General features: G+C 45.2%; 2 protein-coding genes across 2 annotated transcripts in view; both read left to right on the top strand.

The window, feature by feature from the left end:
- Positions 1 to 8,020, top strand: part of LOC128720067 (uncharacterized) — a 90,762-nt gene extending 82,742 nt beyond the window's left edge. Inside the window, exon 7 of the mRNA XM_053813714.1 lies at positions 7,893 to 8,020. Within this exon, the coding sequence (XP_053669689.1) occupies positions 7,893 to 8,020 (128 nt within the window). The remainder of the gene's footprint in view (positions 1 to 7,892) is intronic.
- A 10,387-nt stretch (positions 8,021 to 18,407) lies between these two features.
- Positions 18,408 to 22,917, top strand: LOC128730869 (uncharacterized). The gene is made up of 6 exons (XM_053823956.1): positions 18,408 to 18,520; positions 18,613 to 19,091; positions 19,171 to 19,324; positions 19,415 to 22,363; positions 22,542 to 22,721; positions 22,806 to 22,917. Exons 1-6 carry the CDS (start codon positions 18,408 to 18,410, stop codon positions 22,825 to 22,827), a joined length of 3,897 nt encoding a protein of 1,298 aa, XP_053679931.1. The 3' UTR covers positions 22,828 to 22,917.
- The last annotated feature ends 1,210 nt before the right edge of the window (positions 22,918 to 24,127 follow it).

Here is a 24,127-nt window from a genome sequence, read left to right as displayed (position 1 = left end):
AAAACCACGAATAAGCCAATAACAGCAGCAAAACACGAGCGCAACAAAACTACAACTACCATCACGCACGACATACCCAGTCTGCCCCGTCTGCAAGGGAGAGCTTTCAGTCACTTAGACACCGCCACTGTGACCTGCATTGTGCTCAAACAATCTCAACAAAAACACACACACACACCTACACATTGTGCGGCTGTGTGCTTAAAGACGCGACGCGAGGTGATACTGTCCCCGCGCGCAAGTCCTGGCTTCAATTCTGCGGTTTGCTATAAAACTTTCCTTATGTTCCAGCAGTTTGGCATCCGTACTCAACCCCACCACCACAAGTCTTCGTGGGGTTGGTTTTGTTTTTCTCTCCCTCTGGCCACCCACCAATTGTGCCAGACGCGCTGGGACTTTTTTTTTTTCGTTGTCTCCGCGCACGTGTTTCACCACGTATGAGCGATCCCGAGGTCGTGGCGCGCAAACTTAGATTGGATACGATTGCACTCGAACCCCCTTTGCCAGTCGCGTCCTGAAGTCGCTCTGAACGATGAGCCGCACCGAGGATCGGTAGGTGGGTGTAAAACAATAGGGGAGAGAGAAGATCCATTTCGTTCTCGATTGTCGTGATCTGAATCACATACGAGCCGCCGGGAGGAATAATGTGTGCACGTGAATGGGAAGCAACCAAAAAAAAAAGCGAAACAGAATCCACCGTACTGGCTGGCTGCGCACGAGCACATCGATACGCACGTCAGCAAACGCATAATGGTAATGCCAAGGGATGACGCCAATAAGGCAAAAGAGAGAACCGTACTGAATGTGTGTGTGTATGTGTGTTCTTTATCAACCCGCTTCCTTGAGCTGCCAATGATCCGCTACATGCACATATTCTTGGGCCATCGTCTTGGGACCACAGGCGCCACAAGGATCCTTTTCTGTTGGTTTGGAGTTATTTCGATATGTTTTCATTATATATTGTTGTCTCTTCGACCGTTGTGGTGCTTTCGGAGCTGCTCTTGCAATTTGTACCTACGCAAACATGCACCCTGGCTCTTCGTTATTGTGCCCTTCGTTATTGGAAATTTTCACCCTTCCGTCACGAACAACTGTGTTTAGCAAAGCTATGCTCAAAAAAAAGCTACTGCTTTTACGTAATATTCGCATTCACTGTTGTGCCGGGATGTTGTGCTCATTTGCTTTCCTGTCCCAAATTTCGCAGATAACAGAACAAAAACTATGCTTAAGTAGAAGTTCTTTTTAGTCAATTTGATGTTATTTGTCGAGTTCGTATACTTCAACCATCGAACATCGATATCAAGACATTGCATTTTTTTACTGCCCTAATGTGCGCACTGCATGTCAATTGGAATTTGTGGGTTGAACCTATGCTTTCAGACACCAAACGTACAAGACAGCAAGGCACCACGAAATTATTCGCAAATAAATTCATACGGCACCAGGCGTCTCCATCGATTGTGCCTAGACGGCAAATCGATAAATGTACTGAATATGTCGCATGTCTCGACTTTCGTTTTCGTGCTTTGGGTGTGGTTAGCAAGAATGTCCCATTTTACATGTGTATTAGCGTCGCATTGTTATTCATACTAACCGATTATTGATTAGTTATGATCATTCTGCTGGTTTAATTCGAATAGTGGATGATATCGCCTATATGATACAATTCTGTCGCTATCGATGATGAAACTTTGATGAAACAAAACCTGTAAAGAAATTATTTAAGTATGATTTAGACAAAAGCCACGGCAATATATTTTCCAGTATCAACCACATTGCGACATCGTGACTATGAATGTGTGACAGCAATACCAAAAGCTCAACTTCATCAAATGCAAAAAGCACCGCATATCTGTTCTTAGAACACGCCGCAAAAGTTGTCTTGCCATTTGCAACATTTTCCTAATTAACACCACGCGGACGTATGGTGAGCGCCGCCGCGTGCACGTTAAATTATAATAGTTGCAATTTCGGCACATTTAATTAATGTGCAAATGGTAGTAGTACCGCTATTGGCCCCATTTCCCGGACGGTTCAACCGCAACGCTCACTTGCTGCTGCAGCTGCTGTACACCCGCTCATGAAATGCTCGTTCGCACCTACCGGATAAAAGCAAAGGTCCTTCAGAATCGCCATCAAAAGGCAGAAACATACACACACACACTTATGAAAACAATGTGAGTAAAACCATGTGAACGGATGTTATCGATACACGGAAGACATGCATGCGGAGGGCTAACTGCGTGTCTCGTGCGAGAGAGAGAGAGAGAGAGAGAGAGAGAGAGAGAGAGCGAGAGAGCTGCGAAAGCCAGAGTCCGTTGGTTTAGTCGGAAATTGCAAACGCTTCCAATAAATAACCTGCTTACATGCCCCACATGCCATTGCGGTGCAATTGCACTAGTTCCTACCGAGCGTCATCGAGCAACGTACCCATAATCATGCACCTACCTGGCGTATGCGATGGTTACCGCGGAAAGCGCGGTAGAGACAGCGAAGAGTGGGGTTGGATAATTTCCATTCTAAATGGCCCCTTGTGACCAAACGAAAGGTCTACGGCTCGTTGCGCGTCCAGCCGAAGCATTGTGCATCAACTCCTCGACTCTCTCTCCTAACCGTACCCGTGTGGCATGGGAAGAATGCCCCCACACCAATTCCGTTCGCCAATGTTGCGAATCGTCTCTTTCTCTCTCTCGCTCATTGTGCAATTTAGCCAACCCAGCCTCCTCGATGGGCAATCTTCTCTGCTGACCTTCGTTTGATGCCACATGACGCGCCATGGGTGTGATGCCCGCGCAGCATGCCATGAAAATCTTCCCCACGCAGTCGGGCGAGGAAAGTGCATACTTTCATATCGAGCCCATTTAAACATAATTAGAACTATTCTGATGATGAGCAATAAATTGTTCTTGTTAACTTTAATTAAATGAAGCTATTATCCACCGTTCCGGTCGGTTCGGGTCGGTGTTGGTCCGTGGATTACCGCCCACACACACACACACACGCAACGGAGCTTGGATGTGAGGATGTAAGAACACGTGTCAACGGGTAGTCACGTGTAACCGGAACGATCTACACGTCAGACGGGAGTTTATCATTCATTTTCCGTTTCCTGCCGTAGGTGACGTAGATTTGAACAATTTCCTCGTCAGTGTCTACAATAGCAGGGATCAAGGATCCAAGGACATTCGTTGCGTTTGAAGTAAAAAAAATGGGATACCCAACTGTGGCGAAATGCTGATACTACGTTCACCTTGTAATCGAACGACGAATCGATGCTTATCATATGACGATACAACAAACCTCAACACAAGGTGTGGAGATGCAATTAGCGACATCGATCGAACGACGGTGTTTTATTAGGCTTCTTCTGCTGTCGGTTACGATTTATAAGAAAAGCCCTCCTGCCGTGATAACGAGCGCAGGTGACCCAGCTGCATCGGCCTGGGAACTAGAGCACCGACAGCAGCGGCTCGGGTTGGAATGAGTAATAGATTTAATTATCGTTAGCACTGCCTCGCGCTACCAGGTTGACCTGCGAGTGGGTATCGTTCCCGTGAGAGATTGTGCCTGATCCGCTTGGTAAGCTCTGATCGACGAGCTCTGCCCTCCGCCCGGAATAGATGTCGGGCAGATACGCAGGGGTCTCTACGCCGATACCAACACCGGGTGCACTTGTTGCTGCACTTCATTGTGCAGGGTGTTTGTCTTGCCGGGAAGTGCCACGGCCACGGTTCGAGTGCCCAAGGCGTGCGACGTGTTGTTGGTCTGTTGTTAGTTATTGAAAATGAATTGGATTAACGCTTGGCTGAGCAGGATTATAAATCACTTCCGGTTTGTTGAGCAGCGAAAAACACTACACTGCTCACTCGTGCTCCGATATCCTTCTCTCGCTCTCTCTCTCTCTTTCTTTCTCCTTCCCTCACGGCTAGAGACTGAAGTGCTTCTGCTTCATTCCGAGCGACCGAGTCCAGCTGCATCCGGACGAGTGCGGATGAATCAAGGAGCAAACCGTTTACATGTTTTGTACTCCTTCGGATTAAGCCCTACGCCCGTGATGCTCGGAAGTGCTGGTTTCTACTATGAAGCATCAAGCATCCCGAGGCCCCGAGCCCCGGGGGGTCGAGAGTAGTAGTTTTAATTAAATTTTAGTAATCGTTTTGCGGCGATGGATAATATACCCTTCACCGTGAGGTTTCACGTTCTCTGGAACTTTTTACTGTCGTTTTATTTGTTGACGAGACGAAAACAACGAAAGCTCCCGGCCGTGCGGCTTACTAATTTTGGGAATGTTCGCTTCATTCGATAAAGAGTAGCTGGAAAACAAAGTGCAATTTATGTTTAAAAAAGAACCCCTACTGCACGGGTTGCATCATGAGCTCTGCGTGCTATAGTTGTTTTGGTTTTAGCCTAGCATTGATCACATTTAATTTTCGTTTCGTTAGAAACAGTCGAATGTTCAAATACACTTTAGCTTTAATCGCACAGTTCCATGGTATGCATATATGCTAGGCTTTAAATGCAATGTAGCAGCTCACTGATGAAATTAAGTCCACCTTATTACCTCCACCAAACCAACCAAATCTTCGAAAAGACTTGTTGCGATTGATAACATCGATTCAGCAGTGATAAAGCACGTGCAGCTACCATGAATCTCTATTAATAATGTATGGCTCTTGCAGTGGGACATGAAACTTATCTTGACAAATTCTACCTCGGTACGGCACACCGAATCTCCCAGCTGGGGGAAGGTTTTTCCATTGCTTCACTGACAATTTCTCACTTTGTCTCGATTTCCGTTCCGACATGCCCCCGACATGGCGCTTTGTTTCCCTGTCCTTTCTATCGTCTGCTCGACGATCGAACGAACAAAAAGCCGCTCTGCCGACGAACAGCTTGCAACCTCAACACCACAAGTAGCGGTCCTTCTAAGAAGGATAGAAACAGGGTACGCGGATTTGTCGACGGATTGTATCGAACTTCCGAGAGGCAGTGTCACGAACGAACGACTGCCACCTCAATACGGCAAGGACGATCGATGGTCGTTCACGTGGAAATAGAACCAGGCACCTTTTTCCGTAAGTCGTTCGTGGCGCCAACACCGGAACATGCCCTTTCGTGTTCGTCGTAAAACCCAAACGTGACACTAGCGGTAGAAGATTTGCTCGCGCTCTTCGGCACTTCACTCTGCGCCATCTCGTTCCATCTCGATCTCTGAAACTCGGCCGCCCGCCGCGTAACAACGGAAGGCGCATCCGTTGATTGATAGTGATCATTATGCTTTTTAATAGCAGAAAGAGACGAAGATTTCTCAACCCTACCCGGGGGTCGGTGTCTATACTTTTTTGTTTTTTCATTGTGCCACTCCCAAGAGCTTGTGGCGCGTTTTTCGGTGTGCCTTTTCTTCCGCACACTTTGGCCCATTCTGAGGATGTAGCTGAAGCATGGCCGTGTACGGATGTCGGCCTTTTTTTCTGCCACCATCCGGTGTGGGATTTCTTTTCGCGCATCTTCATCCGATACTCCTTTACCGGCCCAATGGCCACCGTTTGGAACTGGATGAGTCAAAGTTTTGCTCCGTGCAAGAAACTTTTAGCCATTTTCAATCCACTCTCTCTCTCTCTCTCCACTGATGGTGATTGCACGGTGATGACGACAACGCTCTTCTTAACGACGCCCCGCAAAGTGGCAGTGTGGCCACTTCGTTCGTTCGCTCGCCCTACCAAAAAATCTGTAGCACAAGCATAAAAAATAACGGTCAATTAAATTTAATTAAAGATGCTTTCGCCCCGGAAGATTAACTTGATTTTATGGGTTTAATATTAACTTAGGATGGCGAAGATCGTTTTCGGGCAAGGATTTGCCACCACCACCAACGGATGTCGGCCGCCTGGTCATCGCTTAGTACGGAAGTTTGCACCGTACTTGACGCTGCAAACACACTCACCATTCCAAGTACAGCGGTGACGATACGCGCCAACACCGGCATAAGAGTAAACGCCGCATAACCTCGCTAGTAATTTGCGAAAGCCGATTAACCACTGGAAGGGTTTCAACAATTGATTGATCAGTTCTCAAAGAGTCTTCTGCGCAAAGTTGCTATTTGCTGCAAGTTGCTCTACTGACTGGCAGCATTTCATTTTGGAGTTCTTTTTTTTTTTCAAAAAAGCGCTACTCGTATGTTTCATATCTCATGCTTGTTGATCGAAAGAAGTTTTGCAGAGTTGAGAGTTATTTAGTTTATTAAGATATCATTTGTGCAGCTATATCAACTAATTGGTTGGGGATTGTATATTTTTTTCCGATTGATACAATCGAGGAATTGCAATCAGGGATTGTGTTTGGAAAAAATATGTTCACTTTTTTCTTCTATAGAGCGCATGAGGAATATTTGTTGTTCATTCATTATCATGTACAACAGACTGTTTACTACCGACCACATTAATATAGCAAAATTCGAATATATTTCGAATAAACACACATTTCCCATAAATCGACATCAACATACTTCTCGTTAAGCATTTACAATAATTTGTTGCGTTTTCGAAGAACATGATTCATAACCTAGATCTTGAAACTGGAAAATGTACCTTCCTTGCAATGCTGGTTTGCTTCACAATCGCTACAGCACACATCACTACAGCTTGAAAAGTTACCACAACACTCGAACAGCTTAAAGCTTTAGCAAATCTTTCCTCACTCGCAAACCTACGCCAGATGATAGTTCGTAAAAGCAACCTGCCACCAGCGTGGAACCGATGAGCGTATCGAATCTGATGCCCACGGTGCGTTCCCAATCATCTCAAAGCAACGTACAAGATACATTTACTTCCCACTTATGAAAGCGGCCGCAACCCACGGGCACAGTAATCCCCCGAGGGATGGCAGTCGTGCAGTCGTACGCTAACTGGCAATGTTGAAGCTGAGTTCTTGCAGTAGCAGCACCGGCCACAGCATCACGGGAACGATGTTTGCTTGCACGGACACGGGCACGAAAGTCGTACGCCAAAGTTAGTATCATTTAACAAGATTTGCCAACTTTAGCATAAAATTATTGTACTAATCTACGGGGATTTATGGCGATTTGTTGAATGGTACAGCCCTCTCTCAGACGCTGGAACCGCAAATGGAACCCTACCCAGGCGCAGCGCTCCCAACGCCAACCGTGGGTGGTTGCGGTCGAGAAAACTGTCCCGGGTTGCGGGCGGAAAACATCTAGTGGAAAATTGCGTCCATTTCGCAAAGCGTAGCGTCTCGCTTCGTTTCGGTGGCCCGGATTCGGGTATCACCTTCAAGCGGGGGAGGAGGATACCATGGGAAGGATAAAACTATTTACAGGCGGGAACGAACGCTAAATTTATTACCAACGGAATGTGGTAAATGTGGTTGAATGAGGTGCCGACGAAGGATGCTGGGCGGATGCTGCATCGGTAGGCCCAAGAGGCGATCCACCATTTGGGCTTGGAAACGGTGAACCTTGATGGGGGAGTAATTGAGATAACAAAGGACCCAAGCAAATCTCTCGCTCTTTCTCCTCGTTTTTGCCTTCGTTCTGCACGTTAGTAGCCTAATTAGGGGACATTTATCAAGGAGGAATGGACGAAAATGTGTGCGGAGTAATGCGCATTTTTCAGCATTTTTCCATAAACAACACCATCATATGCATCGGGGAAATTTACATATATTTTTTTTCACAATCAAGCTAAGCAAAATTCACAACAACAAAAGCAAAATGCATCTCGAGTGTCTCTCGTAAATCGATCATTCCATCTCCAATGTTCCACAAACGGCTATTGCCAACGAAAACAGCAGGCGGCGAGGAATGCAATAGATCCGATATTAATTGCACAAAAACCCATCACATGACTGACGCCGTTTCCTTGTTCCATTCGCAGTTACATCGCCCAACGGTGCGACGACACTAGACACCCGCCAGCAGCTGGTCACGATTGTCCTCGGCATGCTGGCGATACTGGGCGTAATACACTCGAACCAGTCCACCCACGGCTCGCTGCTGCGATAGCTTTCAACACCGGCTCCACCGTAACAACATCGAGGCGACTGCATCGCGACCGACTGTATGGGGGTGTGCATGTATGCGATTTGAAGCGTGGAGTACTTTGCCGGAGAAAAGCGGAAAATGTCCACCGATAAAACGAGCCGAATGTGTGTGTGTGTGTGGGTGGGTGAGTGGGAGTGTGTGTTGCGTGTCACATTTCCTAGTCTCGTGGTGTGTTTCTGCAGGTCGCCTTGCTATGAGGCTGTCGACTCGAGAAAAGTGTGCGAAAGTTGGGCACACAATAGGTAAACGAAGCGTCACTCTAACGACACCGAGCGCGTGAAATGGAATGTTGGGGTATTCCTTTGGGGTTGCCAAAACACCCAAAAAACACACCCACACGATGGGATCGTGGTAGTCTAACGTTGGACGCCCAGAGACGTCTATTGGAAATAGCAACTAGCTCTAAGTTTGCATGCGTAAACGCAAAACACCGACACACTGTGAGAGAGAGCGCGTGCGAGTTCTGAGGCTAAACAGGAACCGGAAATAACGATGCAGAAACACACACACACACACCCACGTCAGCACAAAACCGTGGACGGGAAAACTCCCAAAAGCTTGCGGTTTGAGTGAACGGGGCGCGTGCGTGTGTGAATAATGGTGTGAATGAATGAAAACCAATTACCGTAGAACAGCAAGAAACAAAACGAAAAAAAAACACAATAGGAAATGTAGTAATAACAGTGGACGACGATGGGAGGCATCTGATTGGCAAGTTTATGGCAACTTTTTCATACGAGATTTACACAGCAGAACCAGAGTAAGCGTGGGCTGGTGCGAACCGAGTGTAGCGATGTACGCGTACGAGTGAGGATCGAGAAGGATCGTCCGGAAATATGGGCGCTGTTTGGTTTGCTGTTTTCATTAGGGTTGTTTCCATCGCATTGATGCATGATCCCAAACGGTCCCGATGGGTGGGTGTGGGTGTTACACGCGAGAGCCGCGTACGTACGGCGGTAGTTGTGAATTATTTAGCAAGCGCGCTGTCTGTCGCAAAATGTACTGTGAATAATTTTGGGAAGGAAAAACAACAAGTAGTCCAACAACAATGCAAGGAGAGTGAGAAAAAGTAAACGTATACACGTATGCGAGCGTACGCAAGCCCAGGAGCCGAGGCGTAGCGCGCAAGATCGCATGAGTGTGAAACTCGACAAGGAGAAAGGAAAAAAAAACAAATCAAAACAAAAAAAACACACACATACAAATAGAGAGCGTACGCGTGGAAAGGCTCCTTTTCCAGTTCGCGATAGCAAAAAGCAAAACCAACCAAAAAATAAAAAACAAACTTATATAATTAGATTACGTACGTGCGCTGTTCGTCGGTTCGTTGGTACGTAACGTACGTGGGTATGAGTAAGCAACAAACAAAACATTGATGTTCAGGTAATGTGCTACAGGAAAACACCGGCCAGCAGGGGTGAGCGGTAAATAAAGTTAAAAGTCCACAAAATTAGGTAAAAAATGAGTAGCATGTGGGCGGGGGTTGTCGTGTTTTTTTTTATTTTGGTGTATGTTTTGCTCGTGCGAAGTCTTACACTCTCCCATTCGAGGTACACGCGCCAGCATGCATGGACACGTACACGTTGATAAGCCGCCTTAAACTCGACACTTTGTACACACACACACACACACACATGCACATACATACTTGCCCGCGGGCAAGCGACATCGACGGCAAGGATATGACGGCAGCTTCCCAAAGGTAATTACGGCCAAAAAGTAAGCCAGCAGTCGAGCTTTTCCTCGGAAAAAGCTTCGAAGCGCAACGTAGAGCAACGGTACCGAGACACTCGCGCAGATTTCGGAAGCCGTTCATCGTTCCATCACTTAATTACCAGCGCCAGGAGGGCGCATCCTGCCAAAGCAGCAGCCAGACTAGGATCCAGACAAAGAGCCACCCTGTGTCTGTAATTGCCCGGTCGAGGGAGTGAAGCAAAATTACATCCAGCTCGGTGCGAGCGAAACAATACACCTTGCGAATGCGGCCGTAGCGTCGTATATAATTCTAGTGAAAGGAAATGCGATGCAATTGATTGAGCAGATCGGAATGCTCTTCCACGGTGCTTTTGGAGCCATGGTTTGGGTACGCCAAAAAGGGTACCAAGCTTCGAGGTTCCGTGGTTCCGACTAATTGTAGGACGACCTTCATTGCCGGTGTAATGGTTTAATTATTTTAGCTGTAACGTTCGCCCGCCTATTTCGCCTATCGAATAGCACTGATTATTCTTCGCCGTTGTTAGCGATCCACAGTGCGGCTTGCGTTTCACGTCAACACACAGTCATTGACGAAAATCGTCGATGGCGTTGTGCTTTCGTGCACGATTGTCGATGTTTTAAAGGTCCTAATGAAATGCAACATTTACATTTACGACACCAAATGATGATCGAAATGAATAGCCATAAATGTTTTTTTTTCTAACCTCAGTCACATTTTGAACATTTTTTCAATTTTGCACCAGCGAAAGCTCACCACATTTTGGGCCCTGGTCCACGAAGGTGTTCCGTGAATTGCCACACATCAAACACCAATCCGCAGGTACGTTGTCCACTTGGACACGAAAGTCTTGGTCCACAAAAAAAGTGTTGTGAGAGGGCGCAGATAAAAAAATCCACCCGACCCGTCATAGTGCGAGAGAAAAGAAAAAAAAAACACGCGTACGCGAACAAAAGCAAAACGTCGCCATTATGCCGAACTGAATAAACAAACTGCTTAGGAAGAGATGGCTTCAAGCGGGCACGTCGTGTTGGCCAAACCGAAACAAAACAAACATAAAGCAACATAAGGAGCAACAACAATAAATAAAAAAACAACCAAAAGCTCCAACAGCCAAAGCCAAACTCACTCGTACAAGAACGATGGTAGGATAAATAAAATATTGCTATACAACAACCCAAGAAGGCAAACTGAACAAAGATGGCCCCTGCAAAATAAACGTGTTTATGATTTCTCAAACTGGAGTGATATTAGCGAACGATGAAGCACGGGATCCGGAACAGGGAAAGGACACCTCCGTCCTTTCCCGCTGAAAGAACGCGTCCACTTCCGCTTTCCCAAGCAGATCCGAAACAAGAATAATGGGCTTCGCTGCTGAGTGGTGAACAAAAAAAAACGCACCAAGGGACGGCAACGCATGACGGCCTGGTGATGCTTTCTGCAGGGAATCGGTTCGGTTTCGTCGCGCCTACGCGGAAAAACGATTTCGAAAGTGTAAAACTTTTCACTGCTGCCCCACTCACCCCACGCAGGGTCGATGTACCGCGGGCCTCCGAAGCGATGGTGGACATATTGTCGTAACCGTAAATCCGTAAATCATACGCCCAAAAAATATTCACCCAACGCCACCGGGTTCGGAATAGGGCGACCCGAGAGCAGCAATGATGAAACGCAACCCGCTCTGGTGAACGCCTAACCCCAAACGGGAAGGAGCGCGTGTTACTCACCCCCAATGGTAGAATAGATGCTAACCGGAACCAAGGGTTTGGTGGCTTGCAAGTGAATGCCGGGAGTGTGGTGGTTGAGAAAGTTTTTTTTGTTATCGCTCTTCGCTTTTTCTCATGCGGGACCGAACCCGTTCGCTGCGGGTGGGCGTAGGAAAAGTTACTTTCCATCCATTAAGTCGCAAATCTTGGGACGTTTCTTTTTTCGTTTGTTGCGTTTTATTTTTTATTTTTGGTTGTTGTCATTGATGCCGCCATGCGCTTTTACACTTAATCGGAAAGAAAATGTACAGAACAATGTAAAGGGCGGTGTGTAAATGCTCTGAAAAAGAAACCAGCTATTTGTCTGTTTGCGTAATTCCATCACGCACTCGTTGTTGTTACAATTGTGCGACTATATCTTCTTAATTTATTTGTACCTCAATTTGTCAGCTATCACTGATTAGAAGCATACCATCTGCTTTAGATACATTCGATTCTTGGAGAAGAAAAAAAGGATGACTCAAAGATGTTTCGTCGTTTCTAGATTCTTTCTAGAGATCGTCGTGGCCGTTCCACTAAATTCAGTCTATTTACGCTATTTTTCATTATAAAAAAAGCCACCAACATTTACATCACAACTAAGAACAACCTTCTTTTTTGTTCCCGCCAACAAAAATACTGTTGTTGCATATTTTCAAAATAAAATGATAAACTTTTCAAATCAGCTTGACGTCTGATCCATTCCCACGGACATTATTTCCTTTGTGCAATAAATAACTACACACTTCTTTGGGGAAAGTCCGCCGGGTTGTGACAAATGCCCATCGAAGGTAAACTTCTAACAACGCTCTTTTTACGGTTCACATAGTATGCTTCTTTTTCTTCATTGGTTTTAACCGTAAACCGTTGTACGGTCGAGTCCTGCCGTGCTAAAGCTTTTAATGTCTTTTTTTTTCTTTCATGTAGCCCGATAATCAGTCCTATGTACGTCACATTGTACAATCGGCTCATAATACATGCGAACCATCGTAAAACGACACTAACATCGTTTAGATCCATCTATCTGAACGAAATGGGAGATAGCAGCAGAAAGCAGCTAACAGACGACAACCATTCGCAAAAAGGGTAGCACAAGTAAACAGGTATTTCATCATTAAAAAGGCGCGGATGAAGGCCCAAATTAGGACACTGATTGTTTGCTCGCTCGCTAAATCCCAAAGCCCCGTTTGGCCGTATTTAGCGCCCACCTTGGGCACCCTTTTGGTTGGCGGATTCCAATTTCTGTGCTCGCTTCGGAACCATCGAAGCGGCGTCGAAACTTTTCCAAACGATCGCTTCTGGGTCAGAAGTCGTTACGCTTAAGTTGGCGGATTTGTTTAGGATTTTCCATTCGCACAAAGCCGCTCGTACACTTTACCACTTTACATCCGAAAGAAGCAATAAATTTTCCACCACTGTCCGCTGCTGTGGCGAAGGGAAAAGAGAAATGAAATGGTCGCGGTTCGCTTTGTGTCTTCCGTAGGAAAGCCGGTAAAAGTCCCAAAGGGGGTTTTACTTCTCAGTGATTCGCATAAAAATCTTTCCAGAAAACGACCTTTTCTGTCGCGGTAGGAAGAGCGTCGGCGATATTTGGAATGGTAAACATAGGAATTTAATTGTAGCAACAATGGCTAATCGACTAGAGAGTCAGTGGGCCGTTAGCTCGCCCAACCAACACCTTACCGCTTTTGTCCTTGTACCTTTGCGGGGCCCAAACCGAGTCGCTGTAAGGACGCGACGTCGAACAAAACGCTATCGGCCACAAACAAATGTTGCTTGTACAACGTGCCGGTACACCGGAGCGGATTATAAATATGTGTATAAGCCGCTTAACGCACTTAAGTGATACCTGCGGGTCTGTGGAAATGTGTGCGAGCATAAGTGTGCTTTTGTGCCACATCGTAAGACATTGGCATCTCACAGTGATGGCAGCTCGCAATTGTGTCATGCGGTACGTAGCAAATTGAAGGTTCACAGTAAATTCCCCAATCTACACGCGGTATCTACACGGTTTTCATTTCTTTTGTGTGATTTCGTGGGAACCCTAACGTCTGCCAACGCGTTAGCACGGCAGCTAATGCAACAAGCGGCACAAATCCTTGAGTATTCTACAGGATCCGCGCTTCGTTGAAGGGCAGGTCAAGTATCCACTTAGATGATTCCTCGTCTATGCCACAAGGGGTGAATGTGAACCGAATTTATGCCTTCAATATGCACCATCGTTTGAGTGGATAATTACACCTATCATGCACTCTGTTTCGCTGTGGCTCTGCCAACGAACCAGTTCCGGAAAATTCCCTCACCACGGCAGATGATATTGAATGTGGAGCAAGGCCGATGACCTAAAATGCTGTCGCAATATGTGCAGCTTGGTGTGCTTTTTTATATACCGTTGTCGTGGCATTTATACGTGAAATGATACCACACGTTTATACACCGAGAAAATAATGTAGCATCTGACTTATATGATGTCAGTATAAAAGCATCCTAAATTAAAGTAGCTGAAAAGTTTCCCACCACTGTGTCTATTTTATTGCATTTTTGCTTTTATTAATGAACATCCGTTTGATGATTCGCTTGGAAACGAAGGCCATTAAAAATTTTAGAATTAAAGGAAAATGAGGAGAAGAAATTTGTTTTTGTTTTACTACCATACTTATAAACTTCTACGAGCTCTTTGGATAAATTTCCTTCGATTGTTATACTTTTTGGGCTCACGAGGAGTCACTAGAGTCAACACACCTATCTTAAGTATTATTGCAAGCAGTGTTTGAACAATAGTAGGAGCTCAAGGAAAATTAGGAATGGGCTTCTTGTTAACAAAACAACAAGTTTCCGGAGAATGGAAAGTACACACTTTGTTTAGAACGGAACCTTTGAAGGAACTAGATGATGTCTCACATAAAGCTTGTGGCACAACAAGAAATTATTTGACTAGGGAATGGCATCAAAAAACCGGAGTGATAGTGGATCCACATATTTGTACCACATGCAAGACCTCCGCCACAAGCTCACAACTAGGTTTTACGTAAACTCCCGGTCTAAATCATCAATCCTTTAAAGTTTTACCATCAGCCTATGCACCCAAAGCAGCGGAAGTAATTCCTTCAGCATTAGTCTCGTTAACGTTCACGGTTCTACCGAAGACAAAGAAGGAACAGTATTACAGCCGATTCGCAAACACCATTCTGTTCATTATTTGGTTTGCTTAGTAATTCTTTGAAAAATCGCCCTTCTTCGTAGTAATGGGGATGAGGGAACAAAGCAAGCTCGGCTCAATTGGGGCGGAATCCCACACGGACACGAATCCGCTTTAGGGTTTCTATTACCAGAAACTTTACATCACACGAGTGACCGAACATGAAAAACTGCACATACCAAGCAATGCACCAGTTCCATGTAACGCGAACCTGCGCCCGAGGAATAAATTCTGCTCGGACGTGGTGTTGGATGGAAAACTCTTTCTCTCCAAGGGTCAACACCTGAGGGATGGTCTAGCCTGTCTCTTCTTCAACTTAACGCTGGAGAAGGCTATCCAATACTCAAAAGTGGAAGTTTCAGAGATTATCTTCTATAAGTCAACTCAGATCCTGGCATATCCTGATGACATAATGATCAACATCCAGACTAGGGAGCTTGCAATCAACAATGCTACAATATGAGGAAACTTCTCAGCTCAAATTACCATTCGCAACGGTTTAAAGTGAAGCTTTACGAACTTTGGATAGTTCCAGTACCCACATCCATCTCTGAGATATGGACTTCGGTCTATTTAAAATTTAATTTAAATTCAAAATAAGTAAAAACATTAACGTTGAATAGTATTTTAAAATTAACGGTTTTAAAGCCAGATAACTACCACTCAATACAGTACCCTGTACACGTGTATCACATGATATAATACACGTGTAATATATCATTAGCTATCGATAGCGCCATCTGGTGGCATTATGCTAGTGCAAAACATGAGGGTATTTGTACACTTGCATATAATCAAAAGTTTTTTTGGCATATAGATGATGTGTTCAACTAGTACCGTTGTGTAAAACAGCTAACCACATGCGTCAATTTAAATTGCGTTTCTAATAAAAATGCTCCTAAAAATTTAAAAACGTAAAATAAAAGCATCAAAAACTATGACAATGACAGTTGTAGTGAATGACGCATTTTGTTTTGACACCACATCTGACAGCACATTCCAATTTGCAACGCACACACGCACACGGATGAAAAACAAGCAAGTGGTATTCGAAGTGCTGAGGAGAATGGAAATAGGGTGATAAATGACGAATAAGTAAGTTGCAGCACCGTGTTTATCCTTCCCTGCTAGCTTATGCACCTGACGCTAGTGGAATAGTGCTGCCGTGTTGTTGGTGTATACGATGTAGTGCGCTGAAGAAAAGTTATGTTTTACACGCAGTAACGCTTGAAGCGGTAGGGAGATGCATTTGTGTTACATAAGTATTGTAAGGGGATGGATGTGAGTAAAAAGTGATGTATACTCCCTCCTTCGCGGTGGTCTCGAGAAAGTGTGTTGTAACTGGATTAGCAGAGGAAGAAAGGCGTAGTCGACGGGATGAGTTTCCCAAAGCAGTGCATTAGTCGCCATATTGATTTCCGCGATGGGAGTGTAGTCGAAGAAAGATGACTAAGGGAAGCAGTTACACATCAGTATCAATTGGTGAAATACTAGCAGTAGTAATGCGCGATCTATGATACGATTTGTTTGCGTTAAGGCAGCATTTATCAGTGCTTAACAAAATTTGAAGTGATTATTGACGTGTCACACTACTCGTTTGCACTATTTTTCGTTTGGTAGTGGAAGAAAAAACGAAAAGGCAAATCGAAGGTGTCGTGAATGAGAGAGTGAGAGAAAGCAAAAGGGTGAAAAAATAGCTGAAGTCAATAATATCGCAATCGCAACTCGGGCTGCGCACACGCACACGGCGCATTGTATTTCGTGCGTGAGTAGAAGTATTGTGTACATCAAAATAAAGTGGAAAAATGTAGCGAATGTAACGCCTAAGTGGAGGTGTGTATGAAAAAAAAAACAACAAATAATACGCGCTGTATAAAGTGCTGTGCGTCCGTTAGTACGATTACTACCCCAATCGCTAGGTATTCGGGGCCTCTGCAGCGGCCCCGCCCGCGTCCTGTATTAGCTGTACTGAAACGGGAACTCAACACCTTGCAAAATTTCGACATGCATTGAACGGTACCGAATCGCGGCACGAATTTTCATCGGTCGGGCAATAGAAAAACGGTCCATTTAATTGCAGGTAATTTTAATATAAGTCTATTTCAAACGATAAGTGGTTTTGAGGAGATTTTGGGCAGAATTGTGTTTCCAAAAACAACGTGGAGTTGGATATTACAACAACGTTATAATTGATGGACGAAACTAGTTTAGCAGGATCTAGGGTTGGCGTATTTCGGCAAAAGTAGAACACACGAATAGTTTTTTTACGCTACCAACTGAGTCATCACCGAACGGACGGTAATGTTAGTGCTAACGAGTTTGTGTATTTGACATTCCACAAGCACACACACACACAATAGTCGAGCGCAATCACAAAGTTTGCCATGAGATTTTTGACAGAATAATTTTGTTGGAACTCTTACCAACATTGCCGGCGCAGTTTGTATATTATTACTAAATATTGCATTGGTTGCGTATACTTTGTTTTCCCATTCAGTGTTCGTTCATGTTATGCGTTCGTCCGTCATATAAGTATGCAAATGGTAACTCCGAGGTACGAGTAATGAGCAAAAATAATCTATTGAACGTTCATGAAAGCAGGATAAAATAAATATTTGTAATACGTTTATGGAGAGTTGCCGTGTGTCCTTGACAAAAACTGCATTGCTATATTTCGCGTCTCCGGAGGATATACTCCTACATTACAGATATGGAAAGAATCCGGTGGAATGAGTACCGGAAGAAACCCAATGGCCGAATGATGGAAAAGAACTGCTGCAGTGTTCCCAATTATGGCATCCAACCGTTGGTTGGCGATGACTGGGTGTGTAAGCCCATCAGTGTCCCTTCCCTTGCAATCGTCGTTCAACGGTCGGTTTGGCATTGTGAGCTCACTCAAAATGGCAAACGCAAGTGGGAGCAGAGAAAGACACGTCGCCAGCTGCGAACTGTGGCTGGAGACATTGAATTTATAATCCACCTTCCATTCACGGAGATCTGAAGTCGATTCTTGTTGAATGCGTGGTCTGGAACCGTCCGTTCTTAGCCACCAATCTATCAATACACATAAAAAAAACGCTCATGCATAACAACATTCAATCAGCAAGCAAACCCGTAATAAGCTTTCGATTGCGAAATAACACCGTTTCTTCTGTTGAAAATAGAATCCGTTACTTTAAAACTAGATGTGTACCTCTACCATGGCAGTTCCATTTGTTCCTATTGACTGTACTGGACCAATTTCTACAGTTTGTTGCCATTCAGCGTAAGACCATGCTCTTTGTACCACGATTGGTCTACTGGGGTAAAAATAGTGCTCGAAATATATAAATTGTACCACCGACTCACCACTGCGTCACATGTAAGAACATAATTTCATTCTTCTCAATTTCAACATCGATCATTATTTCGCATGCTATTGTGCTTTTTCCTTCAACTATGTTGGTGTAAACGTCTTCTGCAACGTCTCTGGCTAATGATATAAGAATAATAACACAACATTTTAATTTGTCTATCTTATTTCAGTCACCGAGTGTCTTGTTGGCATACGAACATTCGACAACGGTAGAACCCGTTATTTGATCGCTAGAAACCCGAATCAGATGCAATACAATACGCTTGCCTTTTTCGACGTGTAACGAGATTGAAATCTTTTAAAAACCAGCAAAAGAACGTCAACCAGTAACTAAAATGGCTGCTAGTCCAGGCTCAGATAACAATTGCAATATCTACATGCCACCGCTAGGGTGCTCTGTGGCGTCCTCGAATGACTTCAGTGATTACCAATGGTTTACAGACTTTGGGTAAGTATCATGCCAAGTTATTGCAACCATTTGCTTTGAAATTTGCCTGCCCATATTTATGCTCGTACGTACATCGGTTGCACACTTTGCAGAAGTTATCGCGACGGAGTGACCACACATCAAAGCATCCTTTCGGCACTATCCGCGTCGTACAATGGAATCGGCGAGCTGTCGTACTACGAAAAGATGGCCAAGGACATCGACGCCAATCTGGCTGAAATGGACATGGAAAGCTTTCGCACGGAAGACATACATTCCGTGTTGACGGCCATCCCTTCGCAGCTACGGTTAGACGATGCGGAGCGCAAGACGCGTAACAACAACCGCATCTTCTCGTCGATCACAGGTTGTACGGCGACCGGAATGGTACCGGCCGATATGATGGACAATTCATTCTGCAAATCAGAGCTACTCTTCTCTCCAGTCAAGGAATCGCATATAAGTGTTGATTCACTTGACATGGATGGATATCCCGATGAAGAGGACATCATACTGACGTGCCAGGCGAATAAAGATAACTATACTATAGCGTTTGAGCAGAGTATTCTTTACTCTGAAGAAAGCTATTATGGTATGTTGGCGATATTTCGGAATAGCTTTGCTGGATAATGATAGCGAAAATTAATTTCTCCTCTTCCTACATTTTCCAGATGGACCCGAGAACTACGGAAAATACAAGCGTATGAATTTGTTGAATAATCTACAAAATCGTACCACGTTCATCAAGCAAAAAGATTCCATGTCACGTTCAGAAGTGAACTATACATCGTGGAACAAAGTGAAGAAAAATGGAACAAATCACAGGTAATATTTTTCATTGACACAATTGTTTTGTTTTGTCTAACACATGCCGACATATGCTAATGCTATGCAATTTATGTTTTCTTTTTCTAGAGCACCAATTGCAGTTAATCCGCTCATAACACATATATCTCGTCACAATCGAACATGCTTCGTTCGAAAGAGCTTCAGCATGCCAAATCTACAGTCCGACCAACCAAACTCGGCTCAATCACAGCTTCCTTCAGGCGACCAGCATCCGCTCAACGTATCTCAAGCCGGGACGGATCATAATGCAGGGGAGTCGTTCGACCGACCGATGCGTACGCTACTTCCAATGTACACCCTTCCGACGGATTCAGAGAATGAAAGCAGCACTAACGGGAATGGAGTTGACGAGGACAACCAAATAGAGCTCAATGGCGTGCACCAAGAGTCGTTGCAAACACAACAACCGCAAAAGTCACATCAACAATCGCAGCCGCATCCTCAGCAGCACACCTTACAACAACCGTCGTTCAATTTGGTGAAGCTATTCATCAAACAGAAAAGCAGTTCAACGGACACGTGCATGGATGTGTCTTCCGGGTGCTGGCCGAGTGACAGCACCAACAGCGGGGGCTCAGGCGATCAACAAATGCATCACCTAGGTACCGGAATGTCGGCGGTGCCATCGCTGCGATCTCGCAAGAAAAGTATGCACGATTCGGGCAAATGCTCCACCACAGTCGGTGGGAGCATTGGAGAAAGGCACGGCGAAGAGGACGAGTTTCAGCTCGACAGTTTGGATGCACAAATTAACAATAGCCACGTACATGGTAACAATAATAACGGCAGCCATAGCGACGTCGCTGAAGAGGATCAAAACGGAGACGAGGTACCACAACCGTCTCCGCGTAGAGCTACCGGAATGGATGATACAGGGGTGACAGCAGCAAATACAAAGTTGAATGATTTCAACCGACAGATACATTGCTCCCCGAAGCGGCAATATAAGGGCTTCAACATAAACATCGGGGCTGGTAGAAATCAAGGAATGAAAAATCCGGCTGTACACGGACTGATGCACCACCACAACGTGAGCAGCATTGGGTCGGCCAGTCCGCTTAACAGCAGCAGCAGTATTAACAACACTAGTCACAACGTAAACAACAACAATAGCTATAAGGATACTAACAGCGATACGAGTCGCACGTCAGAAAACCTCACGCAGATATTCAATCATAGTGGCAATAATAATACTACCGTCTCCATGAGTTCCAAGACAAAAATCCCGATCGACATGATTACAAAATCAATGCAAACGTCGCTCATAGGAGCGCCACCAGCATCCGGGGGAACTGGAACTCGTGAAAAAGTTCGCGTAATACCGCCCTCGTTCTTGGACCGATTGAACGAGCTGGGGGATAAGCAGAAGGCGCCCGTCTTCGTGGTTTATCCTAATTATGCACTTCCGGATTTAGGCTTCCTGAAGACGCAAAACGAGGTCGTGATATCGCCACTCTCGTTCAAGGAAACGTTAACGGGCGTGGGACAATCGTTGAAGAAACCGCGACCCGTTTCGATGAACGACATTGAAACCATTCGGCAGCGCGAGTACAAGCACGTGATGGATTGGAAGTCGCTTGTGTTCCTTCTACCGAGCGATTACCGCAAGCTGCTTCGACACATCCCGGAAGTTAGCGAGCTGAGCCTTTCGACCGAAAAACAGCCTATGTTTTGTATGACACCGCCGCTGCGACGCGGTGTTGCGCGTGGTGTTAGCTGCGATTGTACGAATTTGCTGAATCAGAACACGCAAACCTACAATAGCTCCAGCTCTGGTGGAAGCTCCAGCGCTGCTCCAAGCTCTGGATACAGAGGATCTTCGACCATGCTCACGACAGACTCCGAAATGGACGTTATTCTCGGGCCTTCGAACGGCAGCAACAACAATCTGTACGTATATCAGTACGACAGTCCGGCTGAGGTGTTGGCATCTTCGGAGAGGCCTCCCTCCGGACGTACGGCAGGCGTTCCCAAGGGTATTCTTCGACGACCACAGGGTACAGGTCGTGGGACGAACAATGCAACCGGTGTTGCTAGCAATGCAGCCAGCATGAAAGCAAAACGGAGTAGCATGTTCGAGGAGCAACAGCTGTCTCACTACCCCCAGGGGTCAAGAGAGAAGCGACGATCTTTGCAAGAGCATCACTCCTACAATTTTTACGAAGACGCTGAAGAAGGAGACGAAGAATGCGGCGGTGAGCCTAAGCTTCACAACTCACCCAACATGACACCTCATCCTCGGTTGGCCAACACTCCTAAACTCCCATCAGCGGATCACTATCACAAACTCAACAAACTTGTGGAATTAAGCGAACGAGATCTGGCGTCAGTTGGCGGTGGAGGGCGTCCCATTGAACAACAATACATCGAGGACGATTTGGAAGCACGTGTCCGGGCGGAACAATTTTTGTCGCACGTGCCGAAATCGGAGCTGAAGCATTACGCTGAAATCGCACACATTCTAGAGTCAACGGAAATGTTGGAGTCAACGGAACCGCCCTATGATCGCATGAGGCTTCGGAACGAAGTCAGTCGATTGTTGTCGCAAAGAAGAAACGTATCGTTCACGAAACAGCAAACAGCACCAACCAGTAACGGTGGCACCAATACGACACCAGTGCGGCAACCGGGAACCTCAGCAACGGCTCTTCTGCGACCAACAGAGATCAAATTTTCCACACCACCCAACTCGCCAAACATGTCGGTAACGCTAGCGAAAACAGGCCACCCAAGTTCGACTACGAAAGTAGCAGAGCGAAAACCGCCCGTAGTTCACCGAGCTCCGTCGTCGTTGGCCGGGTCACCTGCGTCCGGTACTGAAAAGGAAAAGCAAGATAAAATCCAAACGAATCGGTTTAAGCGGTTACAAATCCAATGGGAGCTGTTGAGCAAGGAAGCGAAACCATCTTCCGATGGACAGCGAAAGGAGATCCGCAGCGGTGGCACTACGCCAACCGGTGGAAATAGTGCTTCCAAATCGCGAATTCCACGCCCCGTTAGCTATCCCACTACCAGGTTGGTATGAAGCTGGAATAACTATAGCTCCGTTGCATAATCTTTTTTATCTACTCTCTATTCGCTGTAATGAGCGATTATTCAACGTTTGGTGTTCATCGACGTATTTACATGTCCTTTGATGTATGACCTACTGATGTAGGCTAATTTGCCACGTTTCATTTGCGTTACATTACAGAACCAACTCTGACCCCGTTGTAAGCAAGACTTTGAAATCACCTAGTCGTATTCTTGCACCAAGAAAGTATGGAGCTGCGGTACAATCCCCAGCTACAACGCCACCCACTCCGGCTCCACGGACTCCGAGCAAAATGTTTAGCAACACAACTCCCAAGAAAGTGGCCTCAGTTCCTTCTCGGTATGTAACCAATGCATGAACAGGCATCTATATCCAGCGGTGTGGGACTTTTTATCATAAAGCAAATTCTCTGTCTATCCTCAGCCCCGCAACACGCACACGGTGAAGAGAATGATGTGCTGCATAATAATGATATGTCCTAAACTAACCGCTTATGACTTTTTCCCTTTTTTCCTTTTTCTTATGTTCACTCACCACTACGATCCCGTCGATCGCTTATTTTGATTTGATTTTCGTTCTCTTCAACGACTTGATCTGTATCAAAACTCCACCCGTTTCTTCTTTGTTGAACTTTTGTCACCAACAAAACGACCAACAGCATTCCGCTCGTGAACCGAGGAAAAAAAATTGCTGTAAGTACCCGGCAAAAGATATAGCATCGGTTGACCGATCTAATTAGTTTGTTTCTTTTGCAGGCTAAGTAATAAACGAGGCGTCGTAAGCTCGAATTGTGAACGGAAGCAACCGGGTAATGCAATGGCAGTAATGAACACTGATGGGAAGCTAATAAGCCGCGAGGTTTTGATCCATGAGAAATGTATAAATTAACCTAACTACCTAAAACCTGTAGCAGAAGAAGGAGGCCTCATCTAGCAATAGATGTGATGAATTACGAATGTGTACTCCCAATTCGTCACTGCATGCCTGATCACTAGGAGTAGTAAGCTTCCAAGTTCATTGGAAACACTGCGGAGAGAAACAGTGATTACCATGACTATAGTATGGCGACATTGCGACGGCGCAAAATGCTTTATGGGTCTGGGCTTCATGGGTCTTGTGTTTTAGAAACGTTTATACACAATGGTTTATGTACTATTTAGCCGCTTGCCTAGCATTAATCATCCCAATCATATCGTGTGCTCGTGACGTTGCATAATTAGAGGAAAAGTGACTGAATTACACAAATTGGTGTAGATATTTGAACTTTGGGTTTCTTTGTAAAGAGGTACAAAGGGTAAATCTTTCGCAGCGGCACGGTACACAAAAGAATAATGTATCACGGCTTGCAAACATGTGGAAGTTGGCTACCAGCGCTGCTTATCAGTCGCAACTCTATCTAACAAAACGATCATCAATGCTTATTATACTCGAAAGTGCTTTAGGTATATTTACGGGTGTATTCTTTTTTTCTCGCAAAAAAGTTGCTTTCCGAATTGCATAGTAGAAATGGCTTCGCAAGTCCTTTAATTGGCAATGGCATTATTATGCTTCTTTTTAAACTTTCTTCAGAATAGCTGTGTAATAATAGTAATACTCATTGCACCGTAGCCGATGCTCTAATATGCTATAGTATATTTGTAGATGTTTAGAGAAATAATTTTAAGGGAGCTAGCAAAGGTAGAATGCAGAGAGTGTTAAAGATGGATGAGATTCGTTTAGTATTAGTATGTACAGGCAATATTTGT

This window comes from Anopheles nili, chromosome 2, assembly GCF_943737925.1.
Source record: "Anopheles nili chromosome 2, idAnoNiliSN_F5_01, whole genome shotgun sequence".
Lineage (NCBI taxonomy): Eukaryota > Metazoa > Arthropoda > Insecta > Diptera > Culicidae > Anopheles > Anopheles nili.
This window is presented reverse-complemented; position numbering and strand designations above follow the sequence as displayed.